At 36.2% G+C, this 12,633-nt stretch overlaps 1 protein-coding gene across 4 annotated transcripts in view; it reads right to left on the minus strand.

The window, feature by feature from the left end:
- Positions 1-12,633, minus strand: part of LOC311615836 (lysine-specific demethylase 6A-like) — a 222,587-nt gene that overhangs the window by 91,149 nt on the left and 118,805 nt on the right. For all 4 annotated transcript variants that reach the window (XM_084871274.1, XM_084871272.1, XM_084871273.1 and 1 more), the window contains 2 exons: positions 2,797-2,890; positions 1,071-1,197 (listed from right to left, as the gene is read on the minus strand). In XM_084871274.1, the coding sequence (XP_084727400.1) occupies positions 1,071-1,197; positions 2,797-2,890 (221 nt within the window). The remainder of the gene's footprint in view (positions 1-1,070; positions 1,198-2,796; positions 2,891-12,633) is intronic.

Below are 12,633 nucleotides of genomic sequence, written 5' to 3' on the forward strand. Positions count from 1 at the left end.
TTAAATTCAGAAAATTATAAAAAGCCCTCCATAAAAGATTGCTATTCTCAAAGACATGAAAAAGTGTATTATTTCTAAACATACTTCATTATATCTTGGACATATATGGCTGTGGTTAAAAACAACAATTCCTTATATTATGTATATTTTATCAAGCTATAAATTTTAAATTCTGAGCCACAACAAATAAAATATCCAGATTCATTCTCATTTAATCTACAGTAGTAGAAATTCTAATATATAAAACTTAATATAGTCACAATATGGAAACAAACTTAAGTGTCCATCAATAGATGAATAGATAAAAGTATAACATGCATATAATGTAACATAACTCAACCATAAAAAAGGAGGAAATCTTGGTATCTATAACAACATGATGGACCTAAAGGATATTGTGCTTAGTGGAATAACTCAAAGGAAGACAAATTCCAGATGATTTACAGAATTAAAAAAAGATATCTAAAGTTAACAACAAAACTAAATTTCAATTACACTTCATCATACACTTCCACATAATTGTTAATGATCTATTCTTATTTTTCTTAATTAGTCAAGCACTACAATTGAATTATCTTTATAATCTTGAATTAAGATCTGATTAATATCACCCAAATTCTTTCATTTATAAGTGAAATGAAAATTGAGATCTTGAGCTGTAAAATGAACTTTTCTATAGGGCTACTGATAATCATCAGACAGAATAAAAATAATTTATAAAAATGAATACATTAAAAGTGACAGAAACTGGGGGAAACATAATTTAAATACTGAATAAAAAATACTAATGATTACTATCTCATAAGATTCTTTAAAACTTTTTTGAGTCATTAAAATGAGCAATAATCCAAATAACAATAATTCAAATCTATCAATGTGAAAACGGAAACTAATAAGCAAAATAATTTTTCAGTAAAAGCACCAAATTTAAGAGACCCAGTTTAGTCCCCCAAGACTTTTTACTATAATGTATTTTAAATAAAATATTATTGACCAGGTTATATTACATGATTTAATATTTGGGATTTTAAGTCAACTTTAAGTAGTATAATCCAAGGGTCTGGTCTCACCTCCCAAGGAAATACCAACACTGGCCAGAATTAGGATCTGCTTCCAATGACTTTTGGAGATATTGAATTGCATAGCTTTCCTTGGTGGCTTTGTCTCCCAGTAGATCCACATTATGATGCATCCATCCTATAATTTTAAAATTATGAGCATTTACCCATAATTCAACTATTCTATTAGCTTTAAAAATACCATGAATAACACCAAATAAAATACTCTTTCAGTACATTTTTATTTACCTTTGATCAAACTTCCAATATTTCACAGAAAAAAATACAACCAAAGCTATCAAGGTCTTATAAAGAGCAGAGAAAAAAATTAACTAATTTCAGGCAATGAATGTGCAATAAGTAGATTAGAACCTAAATTTAAATTAGAGAAGTCCAACTTATAAACCAATTAATATAAATATTATTAATTTACTATACATTTAAAGGTTAAAGTATTTTTGCCCTAGCCAGTTTTGCTCAGTGATTAGAGCATCATCCACGGAACTGAAGGTTCACAGGTTCAGTTCTGGTCAAGGACAAATAACTAGGTTCAGGCTCTGATCCCTGCCCTTGCTGGGTTGCATGAAAGAGGCAACCAAATGATGTGCCTCTCACAATGATTCATGTTTCTCTCTCTGTCTCTCCCCAACCCCTTCCACTATCTCTAAAAATCAGTTGAAAAAAATGTTCCATGAGGATTAACAAAACAAGATTAAATATTTTTGAAAATCTAGCAAACCAATATTTGTAAGAGATAACAATTTACATAATCAAAGATAAATCACTGGTTATTTTCATTAACATTTCACCAAGAATAAAAACAGCAAACAGAAAAACTCTACAGCTATATTGAAATCTAAGTGAATATAGGCTCAAAGACTTAAAAGAGCAATCTAATGTTTAGAATTACAGCTACAAACAAAATGAAAAGATTGTTATGAAAGAATATTAAACATTTAATACAAATAGAATCCAATTTTTCACAAATGAGTCAATTCAAGTGTATTTAAATACCTCTGCTAAAATGCCACTTAGGCAAACTGTTTAATTATGTTTACAATTATAAATAAAATAATTATAAAAATCTCATTATCACTCATAATTTTGTTTAAAATTTAGAAATTATTTAATCAAGACCAAATAAAAACTGAAAGAAAAGCAAACAAATATTAACCCAAATATTAAATCTAGAAATGATAACCAAAAATATGAATTACTGGGGAGAATACTAAGTATAAAAATAACTTTGGACATCAGATTTTTCTCTTTTAATACATAAAAATATAATAAACTTATAAAATACAGAATATTCCTTCATTTTTAGATGAAATTTTAAAAGCCACTTACTGGCTATACAAATTATTTTAATTCAATTAAGTTCACAGACTGCTAAACACATATATGCAAGTATTCAAGCATCCTTCAGAAGGGAAAGTACCAGGATATAAACTGAGAATTTGAAAGAATTAGCTGCATTGAAGCTCTATATTTAGAATCACTTTGATGAATTGTGCTAACCCTTAGATGTAAATATATATCAATTCTGGACAAAAGAAAGAGAACACATTTATAACAAAGCATTCATTTTAAGTGCAACTTCAAAATAATGTGTCACAATCCTAAAACACAGAATTCTAAATAAAAATTGACTTTTAAATTGGAAGTTAAAATCGTTTCCTTGAATCCCACACTTTTCTAAATTATTATAATATATAATAAAAAGTAAATTTTTATGTACCTAACTGTTGTAAAATAGTTGCTTTTACTTGTGCAGGTAGGTTTTCTGTCTGTAAAAGTTGTTCATAGGCTTCTTTTGCAAAATGATACTTCTTCTAAAGAGTAAAAAAAAAAAAAGGAATATTCATAGAAAAAATGATAAACCTTTAAATAGAAATTCTCTATATAGTAAAAAGAACTGTTGACTTGGTTTAGTTAACTTTTTAAGTAATAAATAAATAAACTAATACTAATACATACTTGAAATTAGGTTATATATAAGTATTTAGATATTAATAACTTAGTTTCTATTATAAAAACATTTGTGAAAGTGCTAATTTATTAACTGATTATTCTTTAAACCAGGACAGCTTTGTTTTGGAATAATAGCTAATAAAATAAAAGTATCTTTCCAAATAACAAGGTATCAACAAAATCTATAATAATAAAAGTATAATATGCAAATTAGACCAGACATCATTTAGAATAAAGCTGTGGCATCAGGGGGCCAAGCCCCTTGCATGTATTTCGTGCATCGGGTCTTTAGTGACATTATAAAAATTTGTTGCATCCCTAAAGTTAGAAAATTATTTAAACCTCATGTTATTTCACTGTCACAAAGCTACAGATTTATTATTTCATCAAATATATACTTAGTCTAGAAAACTTTCAAAGATATGGACAAATTTTTAATAAGTAAATATAGTAGACATTGCTATTATCCTTTACAAATCTAAGAGAAGTAGTTAAAGATCTTGATTTTAAAATATAATTGACCCTTCCTTGAACAATGTAGTGCTGACTCCTATGTAGTCAACATCCACGTTGACTTCTGAGTGGGGATGAGGTCAGAAACAGAGAAAGAGATAGATCTAGATAGTGAAACATTAATGTGAAAGAGACACATCTGTTGTTTGCCTTTCACATGTACCCAACCAGGGGCAGGAATTGATCTTGCAACCCAGGTACATATTCTTAACCAGAAATCAAACTTGAGACCCTCCAAGTCCAAAGGCCAGTGCTATAACCACTGAAAAACACCAGCCAGGGCATATTTTTATACAATAAATATGTTAAGAAATTCATAAAATACATTTATAGTACTATATGCATGTATTAAGGGAAAAATCAACATTAAAGGACCTGCAAATTCAAAACTGCATTATTCAATAATTATATACTTTTTTTGAGGGGGTTGGGGGGGATGGTTTGAGGGATTATAAATTTATTCAATCATCCACATACCAGATGGCTGAGCCGGAATGGCTCCAGCCCCCAGTGACAGGAATCAGCAGCTTTTTTAAAAAAAAACAATTATATACTCTTTCTGAATTATTAGGAACAGATAAGCTTTTAATAAAATAACATTTTCCATTGTTATGATCTAACAATGTTAATATTTAAGATACAGACAAATTTCTAAATGAGCCTATTACCTACACTTCTTTCAAAAATTACTAAGGCTAAAATATATGATTTTACTGTGACATGTTTAATACCTCAAAAAAAACAAAAACAAAAAACATTTTATGTTTAAAAAACACTTGAAAATCCAATGACTTTAGGCATTTTTTAAAATCTCACGAATAGATAAGTTTTTACTGATTTTTTAAGAGAGGGGAAAAAATTGATGTGAGAAACAGCCATAAGTTGCCTTCCATATGCACCCCAACCTGGAATTGATCTAGCAACCAAAGTGGGCTGGGCAGGGCTGGACATTTTTTAAAGAATGATAAAAGATGGCTGAATTGTTATTTAGGGATATTGTATTATAATGGTTAGAGTAATATACTTAATTCAAATACATGTGTCTACGGGGACTAAAACACGCTGAATTTTTACTTTACATGTGATTAAATTAAAAAAATGATAACAAAATAAAAACAGCCCACTATTTTTATCTTTTTATATCTATACTAATAAAAGGATAATATGCAAATGGTTGGGATGCCATCAGGTATAATGACTGATCAGCTGGAGGCTGTGTGTGCAGCTGGCAAAGGGAGGCAGGGACTTGCATTGAGGGCAGGGGTGGGGCCGCAATGCAGGGCTCCCCGTTGAGAGGCCTAGGGGTCCCAAGACTCTGCAAGGCAAGGAGGCTCGACCCCCCAAGGTCCGGCCTACCTCTTTGGGGTAATCCATTAAGGAGCCCTGGATGGGTGGGCGGGGCCTACCTCTTTGGGGCTCTGGATCACAGGGCTCCTGCACTGCAACAGGGCACAGGCTAAGCTAGGGGACCACCCAAGTGAATGAATTTCGTGCACCGGACCACTAGTATACACATACAGATACATAAGCATTCCACAATTTAAACAAAGATAACTTCAAAAAGATTGCAACGTACCCAGGGTTAAACACTTTTCTAAGCAAGCAAGTGAATGCATACTGGTATACACAAGGAAAGATGCAGGATACAAAATTAATAACAACAACAAAAAATATATTTTTTTTTCCATACACTAGAATTTTTTTAAATTCCACTATAAAAGTAATCTAAAAGAAAAATAAGTTGACCAAGGATGTTTCAGACTTGTATAAACACTGTAATTTCTATAATCATTCATCTGTAAATTGATTGGTTTTTGGTGATAGCCATCTTAGTAAGTTTGCAGTGATCACTATAATTTTGGTGATATAAATGTCCTCATTGCATACATGGATCATGGCCATGTTGGATTACACATATGGACTGATAAACTTTAACTAGCTCTGAAACTGAACTATACGCAGCTGTAGTATAGAACACAAATTGGACACTGGCATTTTGCAAGCTTTCTGGAACCCAGTTGCATCTTTTCCAAGACTGGCTTTAATGGCAGGGACTTTGGAACATGAAAAATGTAACATCGTGCCAATGAAGCCTTCTTCCATATCCCTTCTTCCTAGTAAGACTGCTAAAAATGCTTAATCAGTGCATAAAGAACCACAATTTCACAACCATGAGGGACCGAGGAGTTTAATTCTCTAATAACAATCTGATTGTGTATTCTTGGAACTCTATCAATGTCTTCTGGCTCTTTTATGCTCTGTTCTCTAAAGACTGATTTGGTTATTTGTAGTCTTTATAGTTTCACTTGAATTATAAAATTGTTTTTTTCTATCTCTGTAAAAAATATGCCATTAAGACAGGCCCAGAGCAGCAGCAACCAAGCCCGGAGCAGCCAGGTCTGGAGCTCCCAGGCCCGGAGCGGCCGGGCCCAGAGCAGCCACGCCCAGAGCAGCTGGGTTGGGAGCAGTCAGGCCCAGAGCAGCAGCTGCCAGGCCCGGAGCGGCCAGGCCCGGAGCAGCAGGGCCCAGAGCAGCCGGGTTGAGTGTGGCCAGTCCCAGAATAGCAGCTGCCAGGCCGGGAGCGGCAGGGCTGGGAGTGGCCAGGCCCGGAGCAGCCAAGCCCAGAGCAGCCAAGTCGGGTGAGGCTAGGCCCAGAGCAGCAGCAGCCAAGCCCGGAGCAGCCAGGTTGGGAGCTGCCAGGCCCGGAGCAGCCGGGCCCAGAGCAGCCGGGTCGGGTGCAGCCAGGCCCAGAGCAGCAGCGGCCAGGCTGGGAGCAGCAGTGGCCAGACCCGGAGCAGCTGGTTGTAGAATGGACCAGAGCAACAGAGGCCAGGTTCGGAGCATCCAGGCCCGGAACAGCTCGCTCCTCACCTGCCCCCACCCCAAGGCTGCCTCTCAGACATGGCTGGAAACTTTTGCGGGAACTTGAGGGTCTGCTGAATCAAGTGAGGAAGGCTTAGATCTGGATGTGTTGAGTTAATATAGCGCTGGGATGTTGATCTGTGTGAGTGCCTTGTGTGGGGCCTGGATGAGGTTGGTTGATCTATGATATTTGGAAATGTCTTTTGTGTGAAGTGTATCCTTGGGCATGTGGAGGTATTATTGATTTGAGAAAATGCTAAGTAACAGATTTAATATCTGAAAATTTTAAAGTTCTTTTTTATATGCATATTGATTGATTTATTATTTTACTTACTTGAAGACAATCTGAGTAGTGAAATACACTAGTCACAGATAGACAAATACAGCATAATTGTACTTATGCATCCAAAATAGTTAAAATTTAAGGTCTCTTGCCAAAAAGAGGTTTTAAAGCTAACACCTTAATTTTAATGGAGAAAGGGGAAGAAAAGCCCTTCCCACCCAGAACAGGTAATCCAATTCCAACCAGCAGCTATCTTTAAACAATGTGTTCATTTACATTTGAATGGCTACACCTTTGAATGGCTACACCTTTTGATAGCCTAAGGGCAAATTTACATGTAAACAAGTTTGTTTCTCAATTCCCAGGGCAGAAAAAAACAAGGTTTAAAATTATTAGATTTTAAAATTTATTCTTAGAAATGTAAAAGTTTATTAAAAAAAAAAAAACACACACACACACAACAACAACAACAAAAAAAGGAGATTGAAAAACCTGATGAACAATAATAGTGGTTCATTGTAGTAGACTCAGCGATATGGGAGGGGAGTGGACTGACTGTTCTGGGAGAAAAGGAGGGAGGAAGAGACTGAACATAAACTGTGCACCTATGGATGAGGACAATAGGGGGTGGGGAGGGGGTGGAGGGTGGGGTGGGTACCTGATGGGGGAAGAAATGAGGAACCTTTGTAATAATATGAACAATAAAGATTGATTTTTTTTTTTTAAATATGCCATTAGGATTCAGACAGAAATTAATATTTGCGGACCATAATAAATGTCTTCTTACGATATACAAGAAATTTTTTCATTTCCTCCTATCTTCTTTCATTAATGTTTTGTATTCTCAGTATACAAATCTTCCACCTCCTTAGTTAAGTGTATTACTAAATACTTTAATATTAGAGGCTTGGTGAACAAATTCATACATGGAAGGGGTTCCTCCGCCTGGTTGGTTCCATCTTGCCAAGTTCCTATCAAGGCCAACCAGCCCGATCATGGCAACAGTAGATTGGCTGGCGGACCAATGGTAGGGGTGTCGAACTCAATCAGAGAAGGGGCCAAAATCTAAAATCCAGCCTAAATCGCGGGCAGAATGGTTTACTGAACAGTCATAAACTGACAATGTCATAAACTGACAGCAGAGTGCAGTGATGACAGCGCGGTGCGGGCCACATTGAAAGGCCTGGCAGGCTGGATTTGGCCCGCGGGCCTTGTGTTTGACACATGTGGACTAGAGGGAGGGAGGTTGTCCAATAGCAGAAGGTTGGCTATGGGAGCACACTGACCATCAGAGGAAAGCTCCTTTGTTGACCATCCGCTTCTTTGTTAACAAGCTGCCATAGCAGCCAGTCATTTGGTTGACCAGAAGTCCAATTGACCAGTCGTAACAGTCACATAAGCTTTTTTATATGCATATTGGTTAATTTATTATTTTACTTACTTGAAGACAATCTGAGTAGTGAAATACACTAGTCACAGATAGACAAATACAGCATAATTGTACTTATGCATCCAAAATAGTTAAAATTTATAGGCTCAAAATGTGAAATAGCGATTGTTACCAGCTTAAAAAGGTAATAATCAGGAGTTATTAAGTTATTAAGTTAATAAGAATAAAGTTTTAGTTAAAAAAAAATCAAGGTATAGATCGAAAATCTACAATGCAACATTCTACATGTAGTTAATATACTGTACACTTAAATATTAAGAGGGAAGATCTCATGTGAAGTATTCTTAGCAAAATCACATTAAAAATACGAAAATCTATTGGAATATTTAAAAATACAAATAAATGGAAAGAATACTATATTCATGGTTTGAAATTACTCAAACAAATTTATTTATATAATGCGTCTTTCAAAATTACATTGCAATTTTTTCAGAAATAAAGAACATCTCAAAATCCAAATGAAAACATAAAGGTCCATCTATGTTGTTGCAAATATCAGTATTTCATCCTTTTTTATGGCTGAGTAGTATTTCATTGTATATACCCTGTTTCCCCAAAAATAAGACGGTGTCTTATATTAATTTTTGCTCCCAAAGATGCACTAGGTCATACTTTCAGGGGATGTCTTATTTTTCCAAGAAGTATATGGCACACATTTATTGTTAAATGAAAATAAAGGAAATTTATTACCTGTATACAGTATGGTAGTACAGTAGTTGTCAGCACAAACCAGACACACTGTGAACCCTACAGTATCAAGAATTTACTCATTTATTCAATGACAATTATGTCATCATCTTCTGGAACATCATCATAACAATCCAATTCCTGAATTTCCTGGTGAATTTCTTGTGACTCCATTTCTTTCAGGATCAGTGGACCAAATCTCTCATGTTTAGCAATAGCATTGTCTTTAAATGAGAACTTTTTGTCAAAGTAGCCTGCTCACAGTGCATTTGCAATGCACTATCAGTGATTTTCTCCCATGAATTCTTCACCCAAGTCACAACTTCTTGCAGTTTAGGTTTCACAAAGTTTCCACGCTGATTTATCTCCATTCTATTTTCAATATAGTCATTAATTTCCAGGCGCAAATTGTCTTTGAATAGCTTGTTTATTGCAATATCAAGAGTCTGGAGATAGGCCATCATTCCTGTGGGAATCATTATCTGATCTATTTTTCTTTCGTGAAGAAATGTCTTCATGTCTTTAGCGTGGTGAGTGCTGGCTGCATCCCAGACTAGCAGGCCTCTTTGGCTCCCTGGCATAACAAGTGGCAGCATTAGATCGACCCACTTCCTTATAACTGCTTGTGTGGCCCAGGCTTTGTCAGTTTCAAGAATAAAAACACCCAAAACACATTAAATCTTTCCCTACTTTACCCTCAGAAATGATTAAAGGTGGTATTTTAGTGCCATCCAGACGAATTGCTAAAATACAGGAAACATGTGCACTTTCATAAGCAGTGGAGGGAATGCACACTAAGGAGGCACCCCGCTGTTCAATAAACACTGCAATTTCATCCATATCAATCATGTTGGAAAGATTGTATTTAGAGTAGTCAGCATCATTAATAAAGGACTTGAGTATCTTTCAACCTAAACAAGGTTGTAGATCTTCTTAAAGACAGTTCACTTCGCTGAAGGAAATTATCCAGCCAGTGTTGTGATGCTTTGAAGTCTTCAGGGGCTATGTCAAACTGTGGTGCCATTGCAAGGGCAAATTCTTGAATCAGCCCTATTCACAACCAAAGCCTTTGCTCTCCTGTCAACAACCCATTCACAGATCAGGTCTTCCAGCTGGGAAAATAATGGTTGCCGACCTGATCCACATTTGTGCTTTTTAGCATTTCCCTTGTCCACTTGTTCAATGAGGTTACCATACTCTGCTCGCCATTTTTGGTCCAATCGGATATTCAATATTTTCTCTTTGCAGAGAGCAGTAAGATTTTGGCCCCAAGAGTCTTCCACGATTCCTTTCTTGTACTCCACAGAGTAGCTTTTTCTTTTTGTGCTCATTTCTAGGGGTAAACAAAAGGAATTGGGGTATCTAGGTGGGGGGAGGGGGATCACTTAAAATGACACAGGGGGATCAGAGAGGGGAATCAGAATGGCATAGAATCAGAGGGGGGATTGCCATTTTAGTAACCCCTTTTGATCCTCCTGTGTCATTTCGATTGCCCCCTGCTCCTCCTGTGTCATTTTAAGTGATCCCCCTCCCCCCACCCCTGTGCCAAGAACACCTTCACCAGACATCCCCCCTACCCCTTTATCAGACATTTACCCCCTGGGGCCTGCCTGGGGACTGTCACTGGGCTTGCTGGGGCCTGGATCTGGGCTGGAGCAGGGTCTGCCACTGACTGAGAACCTTCAGTCATCATGAGGGCGGCTGCGAGCATCAGGTAGTGTCACCAGAGACAGACCAGCACTCACCACCTTCGCTGCGTCCGGTCTACTCTAATCCTCCTGTTCTTCTACACACATCTGCGAAAGTCTCCTCCGCTCACCACTCACTCCAACCTCCACTCCGCCTCCACACAGCAGTGACCTCAGGACTCCACATAATGTCACTGGTTGCTAGACGCCAGTCGGGGCAGCCCTAGCAACCCCTTAACAGTAAATCAGTTTTCATTCTGAGAGAGAGCCTGGGGGGACCTTATTTTCGGGGGGAGGCCTTATATTTCATGCAGAAGGAAACCTGTAAGTAGGTCTTATTTTCGGAGGATGTTTTATTTTCGGGGAAACACAGTATGTACCACATGTTTTTCATTGGTACACTATTACAAGACATTTTGTTTCCATGTCTTGGCCACTGAATAATGCTGCAAAGAACACAGGGTGCATTTATCTATGCAAATATATGTTTTCAACTTTTATGGTTACAGTCCCAGGAGAGGGACTGCAGGATTCTTATGGTAACACTATTCTTAATTTTATGAGGAATTGCCAGATTGCTTTTGTTAGTGATTATACCAATCTATACTTCCACCGCTGTGAATGGGGGTTCTCAATTTAACACTTGTTACTGCTTGTCTTATGGATAATAATCCCTCTAATAGGTGGTATCTCATTGTAATTTTGATTTGTGTTTCTCTGACTGATAGTAAGGTTGAACAGTTTTTCATATATGTATTGCCTGTTTGTATGTCTTCTTGGGAGAGGAATATTTCAAGTCCTCTAGCCAACTTTTAATTGAGTGGTTTGTTTGTTTGGTGTTGAGTTTTATTAGTTCTTTATATATTTTGGAAATTAACCTTTGTCAGAGCTATTAACCTTTGTTGACAAATGTCATCTCAGATCTAGCTGGTCACTTCTTTTATTGTCAGTTTCTTTTGTGGTTTAGAAGTTTTTAGTTTTATAGTCCCATTCCTTTATTTCTGGATTTACTTCCTTTGCTATTGGGGCAAAGTTCATAAAATGTTCTTTACAACTAAGGTCCATAAATTTGGGGCCAATATTTTCTTACATAAAACTGTTTCAGATCTTATATTAAGGTTTCTGATCCAATTAAAATTGATGTTTGTACTTGGAGACAAACTGTAATCCAGTTTCATTCTTTTTCCAGTTTTCCCAGCACCATTTACTGAATAGACTATGTTTATTCCATTTTCTGTTTCAGGACCGTTTAAAATTATCTGTCTGTATACATGTTGTTTTTATAGCTAGGTTCTCCATTCTTTTCGTTGATCTGTAAATCTATTTCTCTGTCAATACCAGGCACTTTTAATTATAGCTCTATAATATAATTTGAAGTCAGGTAGTGTGATAATACCAGCTTGTTCTTTTTTTCTCAGGATTGCTTTGGCTTTCTGGGACCTTTTGTAGCTCCATACAAATCTGTTGATTTCTCATTGTATTTCTTTAAAAAAAATTACATTTAGATTTTGAGGGAGAATGTATTAAATTTGTATATGGCTTTAGATGATAGGACCATTTAAGCTATGTTGATTCTTACACAGGATATTTTCCATTTTCTTTTCTCTCTTGCAAACTTTTTAAATATGGCTTTGTAATTTTTCAGGATGTAGGTCTTTCATGTTTTGTTTATTCTTAAATATTTTATTCTTTTCATTGCAACTGCAAAAGGAATAATTTTTCCACTTCATTTTCTGAAGTCTACAGGAAGTATACAGGAAGGCAATAAATTTTTGCCCACTGAATTTGTAACCTACAATTTGACTATATTTGGTTACTGTTTCTAATAATTTTTTGGTGAAATCTTTAGAGTGATTCATGTACAAAATCATGTCATCTGCAAAAACTGACAGTTTTACTTATTCTCGACCCATTTGGACTTTAATTTCATTCTCTTGCCTTATGACTCTGACTAGAACTGCCAGAGGTAGCTATACTAATAATAGAGGAATATGGAAATCATCTGAGATGGCATCACAGTAACAGTAATCACTGAACAGCAGGCTGCGTGTGGGGCTACAAAGCCAGCCTAGAGGCAGATTGGGAGTTGGGGGAGGGTGCGCGAGAGGGACTGGGCAGTAA

Source organism: Pipistrellus hanaki (genome assembly GCF_964339955.1).
Source record: "Pipistrellus hanaki genome assembly, chromosome: Y".
NCBI classification, from domain to species: Eukaryota; Metazoa; Chordata; class Mammalia; order Chiroptera; family Vespertilionidae; genus Pipistrellus; species Pipistrellus hanaki.